At 45.5% G+C, this 26,220-nt stretch overlaps 1 protein-coding gene across 1 annotated transcript in view; it reads right to left on the bottom strand.

The window, feature by feature from the left end:
* LOC127906867 (transmembrane protein 132C-like) overlaps positions 1 to 23,281 on the bottom strand; it is a 50,646-nt gene extending 27,365 nt beyond the window's left edge. Inside the window, exon 1 of the mRNA XM_052460677.1 lies at positions 22,788 to 23,281. Coding sequence (XP_052316637.1) covers positions 22,788 to 22,836 — 49 coding nt within the window. The 5' untranslated portion in view covers positions 22,837 to 23,281. The remainder of the gene's footprint in view (positions 1 to 22,787) is intronic.
* Positions 23,282 to 26,220: the final 2,939 nt, after the last annotated feature.

The raw sequence follows: 26,220 nt of genomic DNA, 5'->3' as shown, positions 1-26,220 counted from the left end.
TGGGGGGGGGGGTGTAAGAGTCCAAATCATGACATTTTACATGACATTTGAATAGTTTCTGTAGCTAATATTAGTTTCCCCCCTTTACAGCAGGTGTTAGTCTTGACAAATCACAGGCAACAGAGGCAGGAATACTACAGACTGTAACGTCGGGATAGTGATGGGTGTGGAGTCAGATGCAGAGAGCAGGAGGTAGATGGGGAAAAAACGCCTTAATGTCCTCAAGCACAGTAACAGGGACAAACATGGGTGAAGCCCAAAACACAGGTGCAACAAAACCCAAACCCACTGTTACCAAAACACAGGTGCAACAAAACCCAAACCCACTGTTACCAAAACACAGGTGCAACAAAACCCAAACCCACTGTTACCAAAACACAGGTGCAACAAAACCCAAACCCACTGTTACCAAAACACAGGTGCAACAAAACCCAAACCCACTGTTACCAAAACACAGGTGCAACAAAACCCAAACCCACTGTTACCAAAACACAGGTGCAACAAAACCCAAACCCACTGTTACCAAAACACAGGTGCAATAAAACCCAAACCCACTGTTCCCAAGATACCAGACAGCGAAAACCCAAACCCACTGTTACCAAGATCCTGGACAGCGAAAACCCAAACCCACTGATACCAGACAGCGAAAACCCAAACCCACTGTTACCAAGATACCAGACAGCGAAAACCCAAACCCACTGTTACCAAGATACCAGACAGCGAAAACCCAAACCCACTGTTACCAAGATACCAGACAGCGAAAACCCAAACCCACTGTTACCAAGATACCGGACAGCGAAAACCCAAACCCACTGTTACCAAAACACAGGTGCAGAAGAATTGTGAAGAATCAACAACAAGTGGGACACAATCATGAAGTGGAACGACATGTATTGGATATTTCAAACTTTTTTAACAAATCAAAAACTGAAAAATTGGGCGTGCAAAATTATTCAGCCCCCTTAAGTTAATACTTTGTAGCGTCACTGTTTGCTGCGATTACAGCTGTAAGTCGCTTGGGGTATGTCTCTATCAGTTTTGCACATCGAGAGACTGAAATTTTTTCCCATTCCTCCTTGCAAAACAGCTTGAGCTCAGTGAGGTTGGATGGAGAGCATTTGTGAACAGCAGTTTTCAGTTCTTTCCACAGATTCTCGATTGGATTCAGGTCTGGACTTTGGCTTGGCCATTCTAACACCTGGATATGTTTATTTTTTAACCATTCCATTGTAGATTTTGCTTTATGCTTTGGATCATTGTCTTGTTGGAAGACAAATCTCCGTCCCAGTCTCAGGTCTTTTGCAGTCTCCATCAGGTTTTCTTCCAGAATGGTCCTGTATTTGGCTCCATCCATCTTCCCATCAATTTTAACCATCTTCCCTGTCCCTGCTGAAGAAAAGCATGCCCAAACGATGATGCTGCCACCACCATGTTTGACAGTGGGGATGGTGAGTTCAGGGTGATGAGCTGTGTTGCTTTTACGCCAAACATAACGTTTTGCATTGTTGCCAAAAAGTTCAATTTTGGTTTCATCTGACCAGAGCACCTTCTTCCACATGTTTGGTGTGTCTCCCAGGTGGCTTGTGGCAAACTTTAAACGATACTTTTTATGGATATCTTGAAGAAATGGCTTTCTTCTTGCCACTCTTCCATAAAGGCCAGATTTGTGCAATATACGACTGATTGTTGTCCTATGGACAGAGTCTCCCACCTCAGCTGTAGATCTCTGCAGTTCATCCAGAGTGATCATGGGCCTCTTGGCTGCATCTCTGATCAGTCTTCTCCTTGTATGAGCTGAAAGTTTAGAGGGACGGCCAGGTCTTGGTAGATTTGCCGTGGTCTGATACTCCTTCCATTTCAATATTATCGCTTGCACAGTGCTCCTTGGGATGTTTAAAGCTTGGGAAATCTTTTTGTATCCAAATCCGGCTTTAAACTTCTTCACAACAGTATCTCGGACCTGCCTGGTGTGTTCCTTGTTCTTTATGATGCTCTCTGCGCTTTTAACGGACCTCTGAGACTATCACAGTGCAGGTGCATTTATACGGAGACTTGAAACACACAGGTGGATTGTATCTATCATCATTAGTCATTTAGGTCAACATTGGATCATTCAGAGATCCTCACTGAACTTCTGGAGAGAGTTTGCTGCACTGAAAGTAAAGGGGCTGAATAATTTTGCACGCCCAATTTTTCAGTTTTTGATTTGTTAAAAAAGTTTGAAATATCCAATTAATGTCATTCCACTTCATGATTGTGTCCCACTTGTTGATTCTTCACAAAAAAATACAGTTTTATATCTTTATGTTTGAAGCCTGAAATGTGGCAAAAGGTCGCAAAGTTCAAGGGGGCCGAATACTTTCGCAAGGCACTGTATGTACCTTACCGCAAACGGGGCCAGTGGGAGGGCCAACGAGGAAGATGATGAAAGAGTTCCTAAGAAGTTAAAAGTATCAAAGCCTCTTCTGACAGTGCCTTTTATTTGGTTTATTGTATATATCATCAGGTCCTGTACCTGTCTGTTACATGCTATATGCTTTGTGGACTTCACTGGACAGAGGTTGCTATACGGTATTGTGATAAAACAAAGGTGTGGTTGAATTTATTCTACCACTGTGTCTTCTTATTGTCTCGGCCTTCAGGCCTATATATTACGGTCACAGACTTTGGCAGTATAGTTTTTAATACTGCACATATGATCGAAATGACAGGCTATTGACACCGACAAACTGAGAATCTGAGATCAATAAAAACGACCTTGTGTTGAATCAATCAATAGCATAGGCATAGGTGTGTGGAGACAAATATTGTAGACTACAATATGAGAAGTAATTTTTGTCCTAAAATTGCCTTCCAGGTTCACTGACTCACCCAATAATGGGCAGCTCACTCGCCGATGATGGCCAATGCGTTCATGCCAAAAGCCTATCTCTCTCTCGTTTTACTTTGTACAATATTTGGAAGTTGATCAAGTATTTTGGTAGCCCACAGTAGACAGATTAGAGTCTTCTCTTTTCAGCAGGAGCCATTTGCTTTCCAACCTGTGTTTTCCCACAACTGTATTTGATATATTGTGAAAGGCCTGTTTTGTCTGCATGCTGTTCACTGACAGATTTGCTGCACATTCTCAACTGTAGGCAATGAAACCACCCACAAGTCCACAGCACCACACCTCAGCACTCCAACCCAGAGCTCCACAGCCACTCAGCCCATTGTTTTTCTTTCTCCCAAGGGCTCTCTTTCCCAATGCAGAGTGTGTGCAAACCCATTTCCGTGCCTCCCAGGTCATCCCCCTCGTTCAGCCAAAGTTGAGATGGCTTTCGGGTCACACTGTGCTCTCGCCAGGGTCGCATGTTAAGAAAAGTGTGTCGCATGAATCCAGATCTATGAACAGAACCCATACTGTGAGCTGTGGGATTGTACAAGAGACTCCCCCTCTCCACTAGCACCACTCTTTCTGTTGTAGCTGTTATACTGTACAGTAGCTGCTGCTGCTGCTAGAGAGCTGACAGTTCTCACTGTTCACTGGTCTGGATATGAGAATAGTATAGGACATATTCTGGGTGGTCTTTCAACACCACACACAGACATGCACACTCACACACACACACACACACACACACACACACACACACACACACACACACACACACACACACACACACACACACACACACACACACACACACACACACACACACACACACACACACACACACACACACACACACACACACACACACACACACACACACACACACACACACACACAGGCATCACACTATGATAACACAGAGTGTTCAAGCTGAGTGAGGGAGTGTGTGTTTATTTTATGTGCACAGACATACATATATACAGACAGTAGTACATGTATGATTGCCTGTACTGTATTGTGACTCTCTATAGACTCTATAGACAATTCTTTGTGATTGTGAGCCCCACGCCTATTCAGTCATGTCATCTGATGCCGCTCTATTCATTACTAGTTATTTGTAGCACAGCCTTAATACCACATTTACTGTGGAGAGGGATAGATAGAGAGTGATAGAATAGAAGAGGGATTATAAAAAGCAGTCCAGATTCTATGGAAAAGCTAGGGAGAGAAGTGTGCAGGGCTGATGGACAGGCAATAGGGGTTCCATTTTTACTTGCTGTTACTGAAAGCATTGGTTGACTTGACTATGGACTTTATTTCACAGAACTATAGACTTGGAACTCTCTCTTGTCCATCTCCCTCACTATTCCTGCCCACCCCCACCACCTCTCTCTCCTCCCCCCCCCTCTCTCTCCTCTCTCCTCCCCACCCCCCACCCCCCTCACTCCTCCCAACCCCCACCCCCTCTCTCTCCTCTCTCCTCCCCACCCCCCACCCCTCACTCCTCCCAACCCCCACCCCCTCTCTCTCCTCCCCACCCCCACCCCCTCTCTCCTCCCCTCCCTCCACCCCCTCGCTCCTCCCCACACCCACCCCTCTCTCCTCCTCCCCACCCCCACCCACTCTCGCTCCTCCCCACCACACACCCCCTCTCTCTCTCCTACCCACCCCTCTCTCTCCTCCCCACCCCTCACTCACCCCCTTTCTCTCCTCCCCAACCCCCACCCCCTCTCTCTCCTCCCCACCACCCACCCCTCTCTCTCCTCCCCACCCCCACCCCTCTTGCTCCTCCCCACCCCCACCCCTCTCTCTCCTCCCCAGCCCCACCCCTCTCTCTCCTCCCCACCGCCCACCCCCTCTTCTCCTCCCCACCACCCACCCCTCTCTTTTCTATCCTCCTCCCCCCCCACCCCCTCTCTCCTCCCAACCCCCACCCCCCTCTCTCCTCCCCACCACCCACCCCCTCTCTCTCCTCCCCACCCCCCACCCCTCTCTCTCCTCCCCCCCCCCACCCCTCTCTCTCCTCCCCACCACCCACCCCCTCTCTCCTCCCCACCACCCACCCCCTCTCTCTCCTCCCCACCCCCACCCCTCTCGCTCCTCCCCACCCCCACCCCCCTCTCTCTCCTCCCCACCCCCACCAACTCTCGCTCCTCCCCACCACCCACCCCTCTCTCTCCTCCCCACCACCCACCCCCTCTCTCTCCTCCCCACCCCCACCCCTCTCGCTCCTCCCCACCCCCACCCCTCTCTCTCCTCCCCACCCCCACCCCTCTCTCTCCTCCCCACCACCCACCCCCTCTCTCTCCTCCCCACCCCCACCCCTCTCTCTCCTCCCCACCCCCACCCCTCTTGCTCCTCTCCACCCCCACCCCTCTCTCTCCTCCCCACCCCCACCCCTCTTGCTCCTCTCCACCGCCCACCCCCTCTCTCTCCTCCCCAGCCCCACCCCTCTCTCTCCTCCCCACCGCCCACCCCCCTCTCTCCTCCCCACCACCCACCCCCTCTCTTTTCTATCCTTACCTCATTCCCACACACAAAACACATTATCTGTATAATGAGTACTGGGTCTCAGAGGGAGATGGGGAGGAGATGATGGGGGAAGAGGGGGTACCAGTGTCACAGAAGGACCCCCTTCCACCTGCATTCTGAAGGAGTAACCCGTGGCCCCTCCTCCCTCCCTCTGCCCCCTGGCCACGCCCCAGAGAAATGGGCCCGCTTGTCCCCCAGTTCCCCATCAGTGCTGCATCACAGACACACACCTCAGACATGGCTCCTATCACCTAGTCTGGCAGTTGGTGATTCACAGATCACACTCACTCTCACACGTACAGGCATGAATTGATGAAACACACACATATGCAGGAACGCACACACACACACACACACATAGACACACTCTCTCTCACAGTCTCATGCCAGTGCACACACCAATAGAACCAAGGAAAGGCAAGGTCCAGTTTTTTAGATTGTGTTCTCAGTGTTCGGCAGCTGTCACAGCTCCTGTCACACACACACGCATACACATATGCACACATGCACGTTTCTTGCTCCTCTCCGCCAAATCTGCCATAGTCAATATTTACAGCACGCCAGTGGAGTGAGAAAGCGAGTGAGCCCTACAGCCAAAACCAACCATTTGCGTGCGCCCACTGCCTCACTAATTGGGCACATTTGTCTTTCATTTAGCACTGGATTGAAGTGCAGGAATAGCTCCAAAAGCACACAGCTTTCATCTTAGCACAAGTTTACTGAGTGCCGTCCAAAATAATAGAAAAAGTTCTACAGCTGGCTCTGCCGCTCAAGATATGGAGTGAAGGTCTCCCGGGTGGTACAGTGGTTAAGAGCGCTGTACTGCAGCGCCAGCTGTGCCATCAGAGTCCCTGGGTTCGTGCCCAGGCTCTGTCGTAACCGGCTGCGACCGGGAGGTCCGTGGGGTGACGCACAATTGGCCTAGCGTCGCCCGGGTTAGGGAGGGCTTGGTCGGTAGGGGTGTCCTTGTCTCATCGCGCACCAGCGACTCCTGTGGCGGGCTGGGCGCAGTGTGCGCTAGCCAAGGTGGCCAGGTGCACGGTGTTTCCTCCGGCGCATTGGTGCGGCTGGCTTCCGGGTTGGATGCACACTGTGTTAAGAAGCAGTGCGGCTTGGTTGGGTTGTGTATCAGAGGACGCATGACTTTCATCCTTCGTCTCTCCCGAGCCCGTATGGGAGTTGTAGCGATGAGACAAGATAGTAGCTACTACAACAATTGGATACCACGAAATTGGGGAGAAAAAGGGGTACAATTTAAAGAAAGAAAAAAAGATATGGAGTGAAAGGGACTTTTCTTGTGTACTTCTTGTTGGTCACTCTAAGAATATTGGAGGAAAAGAGGCAGATCTGGAGGAAGTGAGATGATTGATTGAAGAGTGAGTCATTGAGGAGAGAAAGATGGGCTGAATGATTGGTCTCCCTCAATATGGCCAAAAACCAGCACTTTACTGTGCTTGCCATGGGTACATCATCGCCAGCAGTGTTGGGTGGCTGATATCTTAAGTGGACAGGTCTGTTGAGTGGCCAGGAATGGTCTGATGGAGGTACTAGCCAGGATTCAGTTAGACTGAATGGGAGCTGAGTGCACATTCTATTGGATGAGTGGACGGATGCCAATATCATGGTGCTTTTGTACATTGCCAGTCTCATATAGTGTTTCAAACCTGTGTGCACAACATACACTTTACTACATGCCCCCAACCCATATTCATTTTGTAGCATAACATAATGTATTTCCACTTTAAATATACAGTTCCACGAATACGTTATCTAGAATGACCAATATTAGACATTTAAAGCACTCGGTATGCCTTAGGACCAATTGGCCCCTATCAAAATGACCTTTTAAATTCAATAATTTCATATTGACTATCACAGGTATAGAATCTGACATTAAGGTATATCAATTAAAAACCTCATTATTCAATTAGCATGTGTCGGTAATGGAGCAATAGGAGAGGCGGTAAATTGCTCAGACCAATTAAAGCTGTGAAATTGCATGTCTAAACAGCAGTGGACGTCGAGATCACACTGGGAACATGATTTAAAATAATTGCTTCTTATTATCGGGGAAATAATTCCGGGCCTCAAGGGGATTTTGTGCACTGAGCGGAGGAGAGGGGAAGAGGAAGTGCGGCGCAATACGCAGTGGAATGGAAAAACAACAAATTCAATCATTTTCCTAAGTATTTTTCAGTGTGCCCCATAACCATAATATAATATTCTGTTGTATTCTGTGCTGACTGGACAGAGACTTGTTAACACTGTGAGAGAGGCTGAAGTATATCTTAATAAAAAACATCCAAATCATATAGGACTATACCCTCACAGTGATACACACAAGGCAGGAAGAATGTTGCCCTGGAGGCAACTCTGCAGAGTGGTCACTAGCTAGCCAAGCCAAAAAGCAATACAATCTGATTTTAAACCTAACCCTAATGGCTAACCATAACCTTAAAGTATGACCAAAAAGCTCCTTTTTTTTCATGAATTTAAACAATATGACCAATTTTGACTTTGCAGCTGGCCCATCTAGCAGATATCCCTCAGTTCTACCTCCAGGGCAATAGACGTCAATCTGTCTAAATATCACTCCCACCCCCTTCTCTTCTATCTCAGTTTAGGCTGTCTACAGGGGGTCATGTGAGGACATGTGGTGCTCTTATGTGCTGGGGTCATGCTGGGGCTGTTTCAGACGCAATCTACCAGTGGGCCACATTCCATCAGTCGATCACTGCTCCTCGAGTTGATATCACAGGGGAGCCAGAAATATTTATTAAAGGAAGGAGGAAGAAACATATTTCTTTGTGTGCGTATGCAGGAAGCTGAAATTGGCGTGCTTACAAACCTGGATGGACTCTGCATAGTTCATTAAGATGAAACTATTCAATTCTGGTGAGATTGAGCAGCGATTGGACACATGCTGCACGGGGAGACCGCTCTGATTAGCAGTCGAGGCAGCGCGTTCCAATACATTTTGATGCGAGACAATATTCCACTTTTTCAATTACACACCCCAACAGCCCCCTAACTACCAAAACCAACTCATTTGCATAATTTAAATATAATTATAGTGTGCTGAAAACATAGTTCTGTTGTGTTTGCTATTACAATTGTTTTCATTTTGCCTCCAGTTTTTTCTATGGTCGAGATGGGTTATTTTTTTTCTCCTGAAATGAATATTTCTGAAATCAATCTTTGAGGATACGCCTCAAGGTCAGGGAACGTGTCAAGATAACTTTGGGTCAGATGAAAATAGTTAATCTGGTCAGAATCATTTCAAACAAGGTAGTGAGGCTCAAACATTTACAATTGCTGTCTTATTTGACAGACCTGTCACAATATTATCAAACAACTGAATGCTCCGACCATGTTTCGAACTTCTTTATAGGCTGGTCCCTCTTCTCTCCTGCTTTTAAGGATTAGCCTGGACACATGGCATACTTCTGTATGATAGTCAGTAGACAGAGGAGATTGTTACTACATTGTCTTATCGATATATGGCTCATTCAACAGCAGCTTAACATTTTGCACTCAGCATCACGCTGGTCATTTCCATGCTAAACACTAGTTCACTGAAACAGATGTGAAGGCGACCTGTTCACCTGGTTCCCAGATGGTATTTACCCATCTCTAGGTGTAAAATTACCCACAGCTGGGTCCACCACCCGCCACTAAACCACACTCTGCAAGTCAAACATGTGTGTTTGTGTGTGTGCTTCTGCGTGTGTGTTTTTGCAGTGTATTTACATCTGGTTGTGATGAATAGGGACACACTCAATCAATTCACATGCATGCACAAACACATTCAAACAAACATTAATCATTGCCTGCTTAGAGCGGCCAGCTTCTGCCCATAGACATGGTGTGATGAAGGAAACATACAGGAACTCAAAACCTTCTGTTCACCTGATTTAGAATTCCTCACAATCAAATGTAGACCGCATTATCTTCCAAGAGAATTCTCTTCGATTATAATCACAGCCGTATATATCCCCCCCCCAAGCAGACACATCGATGGCTCTGAACGAACTTTATTTAACTCTTTGCAAACTGGAAACCATTTATCCGGAGGCTGCATTCATTGTAGCTGGGGATTTTAACAAAGCTAATCTGAAAACAAGACTCCCTAAATTTTATCAGCATATCGATTGCGCAACCAGGGGTGGTAAAACCTTGGATCATTGTTACTCTAACTTCCGCGACGCATATAAGGCCCTGCCCCGCCCCCCTTTCGGAAAAGCTGACCACGACTCCATTTTGCTGATCCCTGCCTACAGGCAGAAACTAAAACAAGAGGCTCCCACGCTGAGGTCCGTCCAACGCTGGTCAGACCAAGCTGACTCCACACTCCAAGACTGCTTCCATCACGTGGACTGGGACATGTTTCGTATTGCGTCAGATAAAAATATTGACGAATACGCTGATTCGGTGTGCGAGTTCATTAGAACGTGCCTCGAAGATGTCGTTCCCATAGCAACGGTAAAAACATTCCCTAACCGGAACCGGGGATTGATGGCAGCATTCGCGTGAAACTGAAAGCGCGAACCACTGCTTTTAATCAGGGCAAGGTGTCTGGTAACATGTCCGAATATAAACAATGCAGCTATTCCCTCCGCAAGGCTATTAAACAAGCTAAGCGTCAGTACAGAGACAAAGTGGAATCTCAATTCAATGGCTCCGACACAAGAGGCATGTGGCAGGGTCTACAGTCAATCACGGACTACAAGAAGAAACCCAGCCCAGTCACGGACCAGGATGTCTTGCTCCCAGGCAGACTAAATAACTTTTTTGCCCGCTTTTAGGACAATACAGTGCCACTGACACGGCCTGCAACGAAAACATGCGGTTTCTCCTTCACTGCAGCCGAGGTGAGTAAGACATTTAAACGTGTTAACCCTCGCAAGGCTGCAGGCCCAGACTGCATCCCCAGCCGCGCCCTCAGAGCATGCGCAGACCAGCTGGCCGGTGTGTTTACGGACATATTCAATCAATCCCTATACCAGTCTGCTGTTCCCACATGCTTCAAGAGGGCCACCATTGTTCCTGTTCCCAAGAAAGCTAAGGTAACTCAGCTGAACGGCTACCGCCCCGTAGCACTCACTTCTGTCATCATGTAGTGCTTTGAGAGACCTGTCAAGGACCATATCACCTCCACCCTACCTGACACCCTAGACCCACTCCAATTTGCTTACCGCCCAAATAGGTCCACAGACGATGCAATCTCAACCACACTGCACACTGCCCTAACCCACCTGGACAAGAGAAATACCTATGTGAGAATGCTGTTCATCGACTACAGCTCGGCATTCAACACCATAGTACCCTCCAAGCTCGTCATCAAGCTCGAGACCCTGGGTCTCGACCCCGCCCTGTGCAACTGGGTACTGGACTTCCTGACGGGCCACCCCCAGGTGGTGAGGGTAGGCAACAACATCTCCTCCCCGCTGATCCTCAACACGGGGGCCCCACAAGGGTGCGTTCTGAGCCCTCTCCTGTACTCCCTGTTCACCCACGACTGCGTGGCCACGCACGCCTCCAACTCAATCATCAAGTTTGCGGACGACACAACAGTGGTAGGCTTGATTACCAACAATGACGAGACGGCCTACAGGGAGGAGGTGAGGGCCCTCGGAGTGTGGTGTCAGGAAAATAACCTCACACTCAACGTCAACAAAACTAAGGAGATGATTGTGGACTTCAGGAAACAGCAGAGGAACACCCCCTATCCACATCGATGGAACAGTAGTGGAGAGGGTAGCAAGTTTTAAGTTCCTCGGCATACACATCACAGACAAACTGAATTGGTCCACTCACACTGACAGCGTCGTGAAGAAGGCGCAGCAGCGCCTCTTCAACCTCAGGAGGCTGAAGAAATTCGGATTGTCACCAAAAGCACTCACAAACTTCTACAGATGCACAATCGAGAGCATCCTGGCGGGCTGTATCACCGCCTGGTACGGCAACTGCTCCGCCCTCAACCATAAGGCTCTCCAGAGGGTAGTGAGGTCTGCACAACGCATCACCGGGGGCAAACTACCTGCCCTCCAGGACACCTACATGTTACAGGAAGGCCATAAAGATCATCAAGGACATCAACCACTCGAACCACTGCCTGTTCACCCCGCTATCATCCAGAAGGCGAGGTCAGTACAGGTGCATCAAAGCTGGGACCGAGAGACTGAAAAACAGCTTCTATCTCAAGGCCATCAGACTGTTAAACAGCCACCACTAACATTGAGTGGCTGCTGCCAACACACTGTCATTGACACTGACCCAACTCCAGCCACTTTAATAATGGGAATTGATGGGAAATGATGTAAATATATCACTAGCCACTTTAAACAATGCTACCTTATATAATGTTACTTACCCTACATTATTCATCTCATATGCATACGTATATACTGTACTCTACATCATCGACTGCATCCTTCTGTAATACATGTATCACTAGCCACTTTAACTATGCCACTTTGTTTACTTTGTCTACATACTCATCTGATATGTATATACTGTACTCGATACCATCTACTGTATGCTGCTCTGTACCATCACTCATTCATATATCATTATGTACATATTCTTTATCCCCTTACACTGTGTATAAGACAGTAGTTTTGGAATTGTTAGTTAGATTACTTGTTGGTTATCACTGCATTGTCGGAACTAGAAGCACAAGCATTTCGCTACACTCGCATTAACATCTGCTAACCATGTGTATGTGACAAATACAATTTGATTTGATTTGATTTGATTTTGACTTACTTCCTCTTGAAGAGCAATCTCAACCTGCCTCAACATTACTTCATCAGAAAGCTGCGATGCCAGGAGCAAGACCTGCACTCAATAAAATGTTCCATTCATTTCATCAAACTAATAATAGCATGCTTGCAATCATCTTGTTGAGCCAGGGAAGCAGTACAATGAGTTGTTGCTGGCCTAAATGATCATATAAAGAGGAATTAAGAAATGTATCGCACGCCGTTCTCCAACTTTGTTTCCCACGTAACACAGCTGCATCAAAGCAGAAATCAATTTATTTTTGACTGTGCGTTATTGAGTCACTGCATGCAGCCCTAGTTTATGAAGATGCACATTATAATTAGTCTACAAAGACTCATTGAATATTCAGCGTTCAGCACTCCAGATACATCACATGATTCCTGGGACATTGTCCTGGGACAATGAAAATAGATGAGAAAATAATTGTAGTTTTTGTTGCTGGATGATCAGCAAAGTACAAGGCCCTGTTCACATTCACCCGACATCTGACTGTAATTCATCTTGCTACATTAAATAAATTACAGTGACAATGATAGATAATGAACTAAATGAATTGTAATTCCACATTTATCCGTATCTAAGTTTTAGCCACAGTGAACGTCTCTCCAGTGTAGCTGCATTTGAGTCTCTTTTTAAAGGTGTTATTCGTTCTCTTTTGTCCTGTTATCTGTTATTTAGTGGACTCTAATGAAAAGCAGGCTTTGTCTGACTGAGCTACAAAGGCTTTCTCCCTGCTTAAACCCAGCAAAATGTCACAGCAGCACAAAGCAGAAAATACAGTCAGATCCCGTGTCAGTGTTCGGCCTGTCAGTATCATACCACAAGCCATGCAGACCATCTCCCTGTGACAGCCCCGAACCCCGAGCCCCGAGCCCCGAACCCCGAGCCCCGAACCCCAAGCCCCGTACCTCAAGCCCCGAATCCCGAGCCCCGAACCCCAAGCCCCGAACCCCGAGCCCCGAACCCCGAGCCCCGAACCCCGAGCCCCGAACCCCGAGCCCCGAACCCCGAGCCCCAAACCCCGAGTCCCTAGCCCCGAGCCCTGAACCCCGAGCCCCGAACCCCAAGCCCCGAACCCCAAGCCCCAAGCCCCAAGCCGTAGGAAAGTACTGCTCGGATTATCTCTAGAATACATTGTGCAGAGCAAGTGTCTACTTTAGAACACGTCTGAGTACTACAGAGCACCACGCAATACTAGACCTGGAGGGCTGAATAAACAAGCCTTCAGTCTCCTCCTATTCCACTAGCCGTTTAGTAGTGGAGCTGTGCTTTCCAGACCTATAGCAGTCCTAGTCCTACAGTCAAACACAGCTGGTGAACGAGAATACCCTTTTACTAATGTATTCCCCAGCAAGTCGATCACTGATTTCTTCAAGTAGCCCAGTTCTACCACCGGGCTCCCATAGTCCCTTAGCTAAACAACATGGCAGAAGTCCCTTCAACATTCTACCACAAACACATCCTACATCCATCCACCATACAGGACAAAACCACAACCAGTGGAGCGTTCTAGAGCAGGCTCAGTCTTTGACCCACCCCTTCCACCCCACAAAATTACACAGCACCCCTCCATCCACCATCTGATGTTGAATAACAAATTGAGACATAATTTTAGTTGAGCCACAGGGAGCCATTTTCTAGCTTTGATTGGCAGCAGTGTCAGGGAGCTATGTTGTGGTGGTGAGAGCTGTATGTTGTGGTGGTGAGAGCTGTATGTTGTGGTGGTGAGAGCTGTATGTTGTGGTGGTGAGAGCTGTATGTTGTGGTGGTGAGAGCTGTATGTTGTGGTGGTGAGAGCTGTATGTTGTGGTGGTGGGAGCTGTATGTTGTGGTGGTGAGAGCTGTATGTTGTGGTGGTGAGAGCTGTATGTTGTGGTGGTGAGAGCTGTATGTTGTGGTGGTGAGAGCTGTATGTTGTGGTGGTGGGAGCTGTATGTTGTGGTGGTGAGAGCTGTATGTTGTGGTGGTGGGAGCTGTATGTTGTGGTGGTGAGAGCTGTATGTTGTGGTGGTGAGCTGTATGTTGTGGTGGTGAGAGCTGTATGTTGTGGTGGTGAGAGCTGTATGTTGTGGTGGTGAGAGCTGTATGTTGTGGTGGTGGGAGCTGTATGTTGTGGTGGTGAGAGCTGTATGTTGTGGTGGTGAGAGCTGTATGTTGTGGTGGTGAGAGCTGTATGTTGTGGTGGTGGGAGCTGTATGTTGTGGTGGTGGGAGCTGTATGTTGTGGTGGTGAGAGCTGTATGTTGTGGTGGTGGGAGCTGTATGTTGTGGTGGTGAGAGCTGTATGTTGTGGTGGTGAGAGCTGTATGTTGTGGTGGTGAGAGCTGTATGTTGTGGTGGTGGGAGCTGTATGTTGTGGTGGTGGGAGCTGTATGTTGTGGTGGTGGGAGCTGTATGTTGTGGTGGTGGGAGCTGTATGTTGTGGTGGTGAGAGCTGTGTGTTGTGGTGGTGAGAGCTGTATGTTGTGGTGGTGAGAGCTGTATGTTGTGGTGGTGAGAGCTGTATGTTGTGGTGGTGGGAGCTGTGTGTTGTGGTGGTGGGAGCTGTGTGTTGTGGTGGTGAGAGCTGTATGTTGTGGTGGTGAGAGCTGTATGTTGTGGTGGTGAGAGCTGTATGTTGTGGTGGTGAGAGCTGTATGTTGTGGTGGTGAGAGCTGTATGTTGTGGTGGTGAGAGCTGTATGTTGTGGTGGTGAGAGCTGTATGTTGTGGTGGTGAGAGCTGTATGTTGTGGTGGTGGGAGCTGTATGTTGTGGTGGTGAGAGCTGTATGTTGTGGTGGTGAGAGCTGTATGTTGTGGTGGTGGGAGCTGTATGTTGTGGTGGTGAGAGCTGTATGTTGTGGTGGTGAGAGCTGTATGTTGTGGTGGTGAGAGCTGTATGTTGTGGTGGTGGGAGCTGTATGTTGTGGTGGTGGGAGCTGTATGTTGTGGTGGTGAGAGCTGTATGTTGTGGTGGTGGGAGCTGTATGTTGTGGTGGTGAGAGCTGTATGTTGTGGTGGTGGGAGCTGTATGTTGTGGTGGTGGGAGCTGTATGTTGTGGTGGTGAGAGCTGTATGTTGTGGTGGTGGGAGCTGTATGTTGTGGTGGTGTATGTTGTGGTGGTGGAGCTGTATGTTGTGGTGGTGAGCTGTATGTTGTGGTGGTGAGAGCTGTATGTTGTGGTGGTGAGAGCTGTATGTTGTGGTGGTGAGAGCTGTATGTTGTGGTGGTGGGAGCTGTATGTTGTGGTGGTGAGAGCTGTATGTTGTGGTGGTGAGAGCTGTATGTTGTGGTGGTGAGAGCTGTATGTTGTGGTGGTGAGAGCTGTATGTTGTGGTGGTGAGAGCTGTATGTTGTGGTGGTGAGAGCTGTATGTTGTGGTGGTGGGAGCTGTGTGTTGTGGTGGTTGGAGCTGAGCCAGGAAATGTCAGCTCATCAGATTCCTCACTCCCTGCTCCGCACACACTCAAATTGAGGGAGCGCAAAACATCAGCTCTAAATGTAATTCCAAACTGATGAGCTCACCACAGAGTAAATTAATCAGATTTACATATGAAAGAAGTTACAGTTGTTCGACAACAGAATGAAAATAGTGCTAATTAGCCGTACAGGGGTGATAGAGTTTCTCAGCGTGCACTAATACATACCTCGGTGAAGGCAAGGTGTGGATTTAAGTTAAACAAAGCAGTGTTTACCAGCGCACCCTGGGAAACCTAATTACAAACTGGATGAAAAGAGCACAGGAGATAGTGTGTGAAATAACATTGGGAGTAATCTCATGAAGGGCTGGGAGTAAACATGTTGGAGTAAAAATATGGGGTCTTTAGAGTTCGTTGTGTGGTGTATATCATGGCATGTCATCAATACGGTCTCTCTGTGTTCATCTAAACATTATTTCAAATGTGCACGGCAAAATACTTTTCCAGTGTGTGTTCTCTGTGTGATGGGTTTGTTTGATGCCTATCTGTGTTTCTTTCTATAGCAGGACGCTGTGCTGCGTTCTTTCACATACTGCCTTGCCTTCCTTCCAAAGCCAGGTCATATAGAAAGCTGTGCCTGGACAGAGATTGGCCCTGCTATTGTAGCCTGATCTGGACACACAGACACACAGAGCCTTGGTAATACATCTACAAAGAAACACTTAAAGCCAAATGCAGCCGTTTTTACTTCAAAATCAAATCATTTCAGGGTAACATTTAAGTATCTAAAGAAAATATGCTTTTTAGCAAAAAAAATATTTCTCAATCAAGAATTTTGCTGGGATTGTCTGGAAGCAGTCTGAGTGGAGAGGAGATGGCCATCAATGCGCTGGAGGGGCCTAATGGGAGAGAGGTTATTGACAAAGAGGTTTGGAACTCTTTGTCATTAGTCTATTACAACTTAAACCGATATCACATTGACAATAGCAAAGGGACATTTTTGAGAGGTTCTCGAGAGACAATACTGTTGTGTAAACTTGCGAAATGATCACGTCTCGAGCACTACTTCCAGAGGTCGCGCACGACACTCATCCGACAGTTGTCCCCTTCTGACCGTGGCAGTGTGAACAGAATTGTGTCGTTGAGCTCAACACTGTTAAAGTATAAATAGTAATAGCAGATCAATGTTTTTGAAACAGCTGGGATGTGTAGAAAATGTTCTTTATATTTGAGAATTGTTTATTGAGTTTTTACAAAAAATTGGAGTAACGGCTTGTTACATTCTGATATTGTCGCAGTAGCTGCCACCTGCTGGCTGCACTGAGCCACGTAAAACTATGAAAGCCCATTAACGCCACCATTTAAAAACAAATAATTGCCAATAGGCCTACTATCTCAAAATGTTGAGATACGCTCTGCAAACTACGTAAGTTAATATTTTTAGATAGTATATCACAATAATAGAATCAGTTGTTTCATTTGTAAGAGTGTGTGCTGAGGTGGCACTACAGGTCCCAGACTGGTGGTGGGAAACTGTTTTCCTGGGGCCCAGAGTTTTTCCTGATCTGGTAGGCTAACCTCACTAGGTAAAACTCTGGGTACATCTCAACTCGCTGGGGAATTATACCCATGTTTTCAGTCTCAATATTATTTTTAAATCCACAGGCTTTGGCTGCATCTCAGCTCCCCCTATGTGGGCCTTTGAAGAGCTGATTTATCCTCCATTACTAAGCTCTGGGCTGGTCCAGGCAGGACTGGCTCCGGGGAGGGTTGGCACACTCAAAAATTGAATTTAAATCTACACATGTTGTATGGTGAAGTATGGTGTGTGGTCAAGTCACAGTGGTTCGACAGCCAGTATGGAGCAAACGAAGAAGAGACAAGGGAGCAGCTGGAAGAGGAAATTGTTGGGTCGGTGCTCAGCGAGACGAGAACTGCCTCCCTCACTTTGTCCTTCGCGTCAGTGGAGTCAGCCTGGGAAGGAGAGGATTGCCTATTCCTTTTCGATTTCCATTCGTTCTGCTGGAGCTCCACTCTGGACAGGGGAGGGGAGGGGCCAGGGAGTGAAGAAGTGGAGGGCAGGTGAGGAGAAAGGGTGCGGGGGGTTGCTATAAAACCTTATCAGGGATCACAGACTTCGTCTGCAGAAAAGAATCATGTAAATGATGCATGTGTCAGCAGGGTTTTCCACTTGCCACTCTCTACCCACAGAGCAGCCAACTACAGCTTCAGTAGTTGTAGTAGTACAACAAGTACTTCAGAAGATAAGGAGAATGGAAGAAGTTGAGATGAGTGGTAGGTTGAAAGTAAGGACCTGGAGGTGAAGCTCTTCATTCCAGTGTTAGATTATGTGCTGAACTAAGGCCCAATTTCCTTTGCTCAACACACAGTGTCACATTGAAGAGGTAAAAGTCTTGCTAAAACTGTTGACTTCCTCCCTGTTCAAATTAATCGGCACAAAAACGAATACACTCACGTGCGCACACACACAGACACACACACACATTCCCATAATAATATTGTCAAAGCCTGAAAACATTTCTCATTCCCTGATGAAACCTATTTCACTGCAGATTGCAATTTTCTGACGAAATAGGGAGTAGCGACTGGCCTCCAACACATACAATGCTAACTAGAAATAGACCAATATGAGTTTTCCAAGAGAGGTACACATTTTCCTGAGCCCAGACTGGCCTTTAGCATGCACATCGATCAGCATCCATCTCTCATGCTCATATCCAATGTACTCTGCTGAGCAGTAAACACAGTACACACAAACAACATAGGCTAGACCAAACTAAAAAGGCCTAGCTCAAAACTAACCTTAATGGGTATGGTATTATTGCCAGGAGTTATAGGTTTCAACATAAGTCAATTGAAGAAAGAGCTGTATTTATGACCGGTCACATGGCACACCCTAATATATATTCATTAAAGGGAAAGGTTTGTCAGATGGTCAGAGAGTATGTTATTCAGCAAATAAATGCTTCAAGCATTCCAATTCATTTACCCATATATATGGTTCAGTTGGTTAACACATAGGAATGTAGGTTTATGGAGTAATTCCTATTTCTAATATTGTTTGTATTGGTGGAGCTTTCAGCAATGTTTACTGCATCTATTGAGGCAGTGTTGCTGAAAATGTGGTTAGGGAATTGATTCTTGGTTTGGAAATGACATTATTTTGAATTGTGGAATAACCTCCCTTGGGTCTCCGGTTCAATTCCTGAGCCTCTGTTAAGTTTGAAATTCAAATTCACCTGTCTACATTTTCCTCCTGGGTATAAGAATGTGTGTTCAGTTTTGTTGTGTTAGGTTGAACTTTTCAAGGTGTTTTTCGATTTTTTTGTTCCCTTACATTTGATGAACCAGTTGGGAAATTGATCAATGGGAAATAGCTCGGAGTTACCCCATTCCGGGAACAAGACAATCAGAAAGAAAGAGTATCTCATCACTGGTGTTCCAGAGGAACAGACCATAATTTCATGCCAGCTATCAAAACCATTCAAGCCATTATCAATAACAAGGTCATGTTGTTTAACGCCAGAAGCCCAATAACACCCTGCTCTGTGAGGATGGATAGCATTGAAAAACAGCAATGCCTAGTTGTTATGGAACGGCTGACATACCAGCTCACTACAGGATCTGTGTACGTACAATCCTGGTTGATTGTACTACTTCTACTTGGAAAATAACAGAAAGCTGTCTCCTTCTAAATAAAAACTTATGCTGATGTGTTCCTCTAAAACCCATACATTTCACATAAAGTCAAAGTGTTAGTCCAACTCAACAGGGAATTAAAACACGGAAAGACAGAAGATGGAAAAGATTGGCCCCCTCAGGGATTAGAGCTGCCAGGGGAGGAGAGATTGGCTAATGTCTCCCTGTCTATGACTCCTGATTGGGTAGATGTGTGGGGATGTGTGGTAAGTCTTTTAACTAATGCTCTGTTAACTATGTTAATGTCTCCAGACCTCCTGTGATGCGTTCTCCCGCTTGGCAGGCTCTGATGTTGTTTTCCCACTGAGATGAGTGCGTGGAGAGCAGCGTGGAGCTTCCGAGCTCCCAGCCCCATCCGGGGAAGGCGTGTACCATATTCCCAATGCTCCCCCCTCCTTCCCCAACTCCCAGATGTCACACAGAAATCAACAAATGCTCTATTTCATCTTACTGCCTACATTCATCTAACCCCTCTCCATTCCCACATACAGTGGGGTCTGACATTATTGACACCTTTTATAAAGATGAGCAGAAATGACTGTATAAAATAAAGAATTAAAATAGTGAGGCACCGTTTGTACTAATACAGTTGCTTTTAACAAGTAACATTTTTTGTTCAAAAAGGTAGGGGCCAAAATGACAGTATTGACACCACTGTTTTCAATATGTTCAATACCTCATCTTGCAAGAATAAAACAGCACTCAGACTTTTCTAAAGTGTTGTATGAGCTGGGAACCACATTGGGAAGGATGTTCGACCATTCCTCAAAAGAGAATCCTTCCATATCCTTGATATTCTTTGTCTGCACTTATCAACTGCCCTCTTCAATTCAAACCACGTTCTCAATGTGTTTCACGTCTGTAGACTGAGATGGCCAATACGAAATGTTGATTTTGTGGCCAATTAGCCCTTTCTTTGTGGATTTTGATGTGTGCTTGCGGTTACTGTCTTACTGGAATATCCACTTGCGGCCAAGTTTCAACCTCCTGTTAGAGGCAACCATGTTTTAGGCTAAAATATCCTGGTACTGGGTAAAGTTCATGTGGAAGTGATGAACTTCCAGTGGAAGTAAAATAGCCCCATAACATCAAAGATCCACCGCCATATTTTACAGTAGGTATGGGATTATTTTCTGCTCATGCATTCTAATTTCGACGCCAAACCCACCACTGGTGTGCATGGTCAAAGAGCTCTATTTGCATGTCATCCAACATTAGTAAACACCTGGAGTTGGGGTTCTGGCACTTGGATTGGAACCTGTGCTTTGTTCAGATGTACCTCTGATCCCATTCATGAGAAACAATGAGGACTTTTTTTCTCCTCTGTTTATTCATAGGTGTTTCTAGTAAAGTGAATGACACAGTTTACACAAATAACGACACACAGCTATACACAAAGTCAATCCCAAACTGTAGCTAGGCCCTTGGTCATGTAATTTTACCGTAGTACATATTACTGTAGTGAAGGCAGGGTTTTACATTTTTGGCAATGGCCTTTATTCGATGAATCTACTCATGATGTGTCCAAATAAACAGCACTCTGTGTTGCTGTTACTAACATTGAGCAGTAAACACGATGTTGTCAGAAGACCCACATTATGAAATAGGTGATAGCAGCCCTCTTCACTCTAACCAGGTCACTCAGACACAAACAGACATCCCTAAAAATCACTTGTAATTGTGTGTGTGTGTGTGTGTGTGTGTGTGTGTGTGTGTGTGTGTGTGTGTGTGTGTGTGTGTGTGTGTGTGTGTGTGTGTGTGTGTGTGTGTGTGTGTGTGTGTGTGTGTGTGTGTGTGTGTGTGTGTGTGTGTGTGTGTGTGTGTGTGTGTGTGTGTGTGTGTGTGTAATGATGCTGGCATCTCTTTGTCTCACTTTCCATTATTTCTCTGGACTCCCTCTCCTCCTCGTTATCTCTACCTCCCCAACAGGTGACTGCTATATCTAAAAGGTCCATCGCATTCAAATAAAAATCAATTGTCCTTTCGAATCTGATGTCATTTTTACGGTTTACAGTAATCAGCAGAACCAAATAATTACAAACAGCAGCAGAAAAAACAGGCTGTGGAATCAGCATTGATTTGAAGAGGAAAAATCTGATTAATGTACTCAACCCTCCTCAAGATGACCTGTGTTTCCATGTTACGATTCTTATAGACTGCTCTAGAGCATACTGTTCCTATATACAGTATGCTGTTGAAGTGAATACCCCAGCTTTGCCAACTACTGCACTCTTCCTGATGTTTTTATACACCATTCCTCCCTACTGCAGCTCTTTACACTGCTGCTCCTTAACCATGGAGTCCTATAACATATATCGCTTGTTTTACTCTACTGCTCAGCCAGGCTTATAGTGCCGACCTCTGGTCTTCTGCAGTGAAATGGTGTGTGTGTGTGTGTGTGTCTCCCTCAAGGGAGAGCCGTCTGTGGGACTGAACTAGGCCACGACATCCCCTGAGGCTCCACACACCAGGAGGCAGACAACGAGCAGGACATAATCCATTCAGCCTTTTACGTTTAAGTTAACAGTCCAATGATGTTTTGTTCCTTGACCTCTCCCACCTGCACACATATGCAACACACACACACAAACAAACAGGTACAACCACAAGACAAGAGTACATGCTGAGAAGATCCCTAAAACACAACATTCTCTTTCCCCACACACAAATGCTGTGTACTCGCACACACACTTGCTTGCCAATGGCAGGCTTTGGCAAGCAGCCATGCTGAGTACATTACCAGACTCCCTCTCTCAGCCCAGCATCAGGTTTATAGAACATGACTGAGGTTCAAAACCTTGGTGGGACACACCTGCAACTATGCTAAAACTATATCTAGTTCTATTCACAATGCCAATCATCCAAACCAACCTGTCCTTGACCCATAGGCTAGAATATTACACATAGCGTTTAGTCACTACCATAACAAATTATTCTTCACTCTATATCCCTGCCTTGAATATAGTAATTCACATTTATTTTATAACATCTCACCACTCCTAGTGGTATTTCATATTACAATTTAGTCCTCCACTTTCCAGGAGAAAGAGCCAGAGATTCTCACATTTCTGTTAACCCATGCCTATTATTTGCCTTGTTCATGATGATGACTAACATTAAGATGATAAATTAGAAAAGGATGTCAAATGAAATCAAATCACATTTTCTTTTCTTTTGAGAGATCATTCAGAGAGATAATTGAGAGAAAGTTGATATGATTGCTACTGAATAGCAATTTAAATCGTGTCTATTAAATAACAATTAAATTGTGGCTATGCTGGATATGATTGGATACTCATCACAGAACACATTGGAGATTCCCAGAAATATCCTGATTTAAATATGATGTGAATTGTGTGTGCAGAGGGCATCACATCTCAATGAAAGAAAATGATAGTGTATGACGAGCACAGGCTAAAATTGCAGTATAGCCTGTTATTCATATTAACAAATGTGGGATTTGGAGAATTTCTCACCTCCGCAAAGAACGACCACCGCAAACCCCACTGTGCAAAGTAGAGTCATCTTTCCTTCCGGTGATTCAGAAACTTCCACACGTACAAAAAAATGAATAAAGGCGGGACGACTCTGGTCCCTAACGACGCTCCGGAGGGAAGGTGCCAGAACTTTGCGCACAACTTTTCTCTTGTCTCTTTCAAAAATTAACAGGATACGCGTTTTCCATGAATGACACAATTGATGAATCTCCTCAGTACAAGCGCTGAAAGCTGACGAAAGTCCGACAGTCAACAGCCGTCCCTGGCACGACAGGTACCCAAACAGTGCGAAATGTCTTGGTGCTGAGGAGGGAACTGAGCAACTCCAGGGGAATAACGGTCCGTGCCAGTATCCAACCCTTATGCAATAAACTAGAATGTATCCTTAATTTAACTGTTTATTTAATTAATTTAATATTTTAATGGCCCGGTTTAGAGAGTTACCGAGTGTAAATTGTATTGACCGTTGTTCACGTTTGTGTCCATTGCGCAGACTATGATTCCGACATCACCAGTTGAACCTCTTGACGCAGGTCTTTGACATAACACGAGAAACTGTGCGCCCAATTTTTTACCGGAGGGTGCATCAGTGGTCTCCACATCAGACCATAAGCGCGCTGCACCACGTTATATTTATTGGCCACCTTTATTGTAAAAACACCTCGTGAAAACTATCTTCAATTTAGAATTACTCAAATATAATTTTCGTTTTTTAACCATTTCCTCAGTAGACCTAGTTGTCTGCTGGATATCACATGGTCCATTGTTCTTTTGCGCGTGTTAGACTGCTGTCTATAGAATACGGCGAGGGTCACAAACAATGCACATAATTTTTCCAAAATAATTATTTCCTCCACGTTTTCATCAGATGTTCAGCGGGAAAATGCTCTTGTCACAGTATAGGCTAAGATGTTTTATCCGGCTATTGTGTCCAGCTACATTCTGATAGAGAAATTCGTTTATTTCGCTCTCTGAGATTAATCAAAAAAAGATTGGGCTATCATAAGATTCCATCATTCTTTTAATAGTTATACTTTTTGTGTGTAAAATAATTTAAGAAAGAGTTTAATTAATATCGTGCTCCTCTCACCACTCTGCAGCAATGGCAGTGAGTGAGTCATGATCAGCGCGCGCAGAGAAACCGAATGGGATGGATTGGCAACTTCTTAGTGAGGCATCACGTGCAGGCAAATTTCACCGACACCTACCATATGTAGGCTAATTGCCAACATCCTTGAAATGATTGTGTTCACATGAATTAGTAGGCTGTAAAATGTTATAGGGTTATGATGATAAGCTTCCAGCAGAAACACCTGCATGTCATTTGCTAAGGTCCTGCAATAGGAAAAGGCATGTGTTTCACACCCAGAATGATAATCTTTCAATGGTTCCCTTCACCTCAACTCTCTGGTCATTTTGAATAATTATAAATCGTCATGACAACCCTCTATTTTTCCTCCTACATTATTTAGAGGCTATTCTCTCATCAATTCAATGCAGAGCAGCTATGACATGCATACACAACAGAAGTCCTTGTACAGTTGCATACAACCTGTTGGGTTGGTCTCACAGTTTACAGTATGGGACCTTTATAAGAATCAACAGTGCCCCCTATAGGATATATCATTGTACAGGCACTGACATCAACCACTGGGAGCTGTCTTTTCACTTCGATCAGTAACAGAAATCTTATTTTTTTGTAATAGAGCTTATGTGGCAACAGTGGCATATGATTGAAGAGCATAGTTGAATCATGACTGCTAAAGAGACTGGAATGAAAGAGTCAAAACAAACTAGCACATATTGTATTACAATTCCATTCCATACAAGATAAAATCAAGATTGTCTGGTCAATTTGATGAACAAACCCCATGACAATTCCAACCAGTGGTTTAGCAAAGGGCCTACATCACATAGTATATCTCTTAGTAGGCTAACTGGAGTGCAATTGGTTTTACTAAGCATGAAACAGATGTGAGGTCTCTGTGACCTTGGAAGAGGGGCTCTCGCCATGTTCACACACTCCCCATGTTCCAAAGCCACAGTGAATGATGCATAATGGAATGGCTAACTGTTGACACAAAGGGAAGGGAGGCAGAGGAGCAGCAATTCACAGCTGAAGCCTCTCCAGTCCCAACGCTAACTGGCATATTACTGACCGTCACAGGAGGAATGACGTGTGTGAATTTGAGGAGGGAACTTTTATTTTCTTTCCTCTGCTCTCCCTCCCCTCTCATCCCTTCCATCTGCCCAGGGGCATTTACGTAAGTAAACTTGAAATGGTGGGAGAAAAAAATCTGGGGCTTTCATTCATTGTTTGCACGAACAACTGAGTGGTTACCTTCCATTGTTTGGTGTCCTCTGTCATAGCGCTTTGAGAGATGCACGCCGTCCATAACTGTAATGGTCACCTCGCATCAAGAGAACTCTTGATCTGAAAAACATAAATGGTTTTGTAGTGGAAAATGGTTGTTGACTGTGAAATCACATCCCAAAATAGGATGAAGAGAACAAATCCACAACTCCTCAGCATTAGTCCTAATCCTCATCATGTTTTATTTTACATAGTGCTCCTCAGTACATACCTCCCAGATGTCTCTTTGCAGGTAAGATAACTGACTGAATAAAGAGGACAGACATCTTGATTCTGTTGGCTGAGTTTAATTGTCTGTCTGACTCGGAGGATTGACTGACTCACTGCAGCGTCAGAGTGGCTCTTTGAGTATCTGGGACCTGGGGAGCAAGTACATCCCCACCTACTGAGAACACTTGGATGTGTTTAGTAGCCCTGCTACCCACAGGTTCACAGATTCAGTGTTCACACAGAGACAAAATCACTAAATAATTGATGAGTTGCATAAGACGGGTGCTGATCTGAATCCATGTGAGACTGTTAGCCCATCTGTATCAATTACTAAATGGATGGGGGTAATGGAGGGTATGCAGGAACTCAACAACCATGCCCATGTCTTTGGATGACTGGACAGGAAGACATTGGATGAGAAAACTTCAGGGCATGAGGTCCTCATGGCATCTTATAACTCTACAATCACCGTGACCAGACCAGGTGTTGACTGGGTACGTGGGTTGTCTGCACACACCAAGTTGGCCCATTGAGCTAAAGCCTAGGTATTACCTTAGGAAGCTAACTCAATTCTCAGTGATGAAAAAATTACCCAATTGTCATACTTGAGTAAAAGTAAAGATACCTTAATAGAAAATGACTCAAGTAAAAGTGAAAGTCATCCAGTAAAATAATACTTGAGCAAAAGTTTTAAAGTATTTGGTTTTAAATATACTTAAGAATCAAAAGTAAATGTAATTTCTCAAATATACTTAAGTATCAAAAGCAAACCAGATTTTCTTGTTTTTTAAATTTACAGATAGCCAGGAGCACACTCCAACACTCAAG

This window comes from Oncorhynchus keta, chromosome 13 (assembly GCF_023373465.1).
Source record: "Oncorhynchus keta strain PuntledgeMale-10-30-2019 chromosome 13, Oket_V2, whole genome shotgun sequence".
NCBI classification, from domain to species: Eukaryota; Metazoa; Chordata; class Actinopteri; order Salmoniformes; family Salmonidae; genus Oncorhynchus; species Oncorhynchus keta.
The sequence above is the reverse complement of the archived record's forward strand: the minus strand, read 5'-3'. Positions and strand labels throughout refer to the sequence as shown.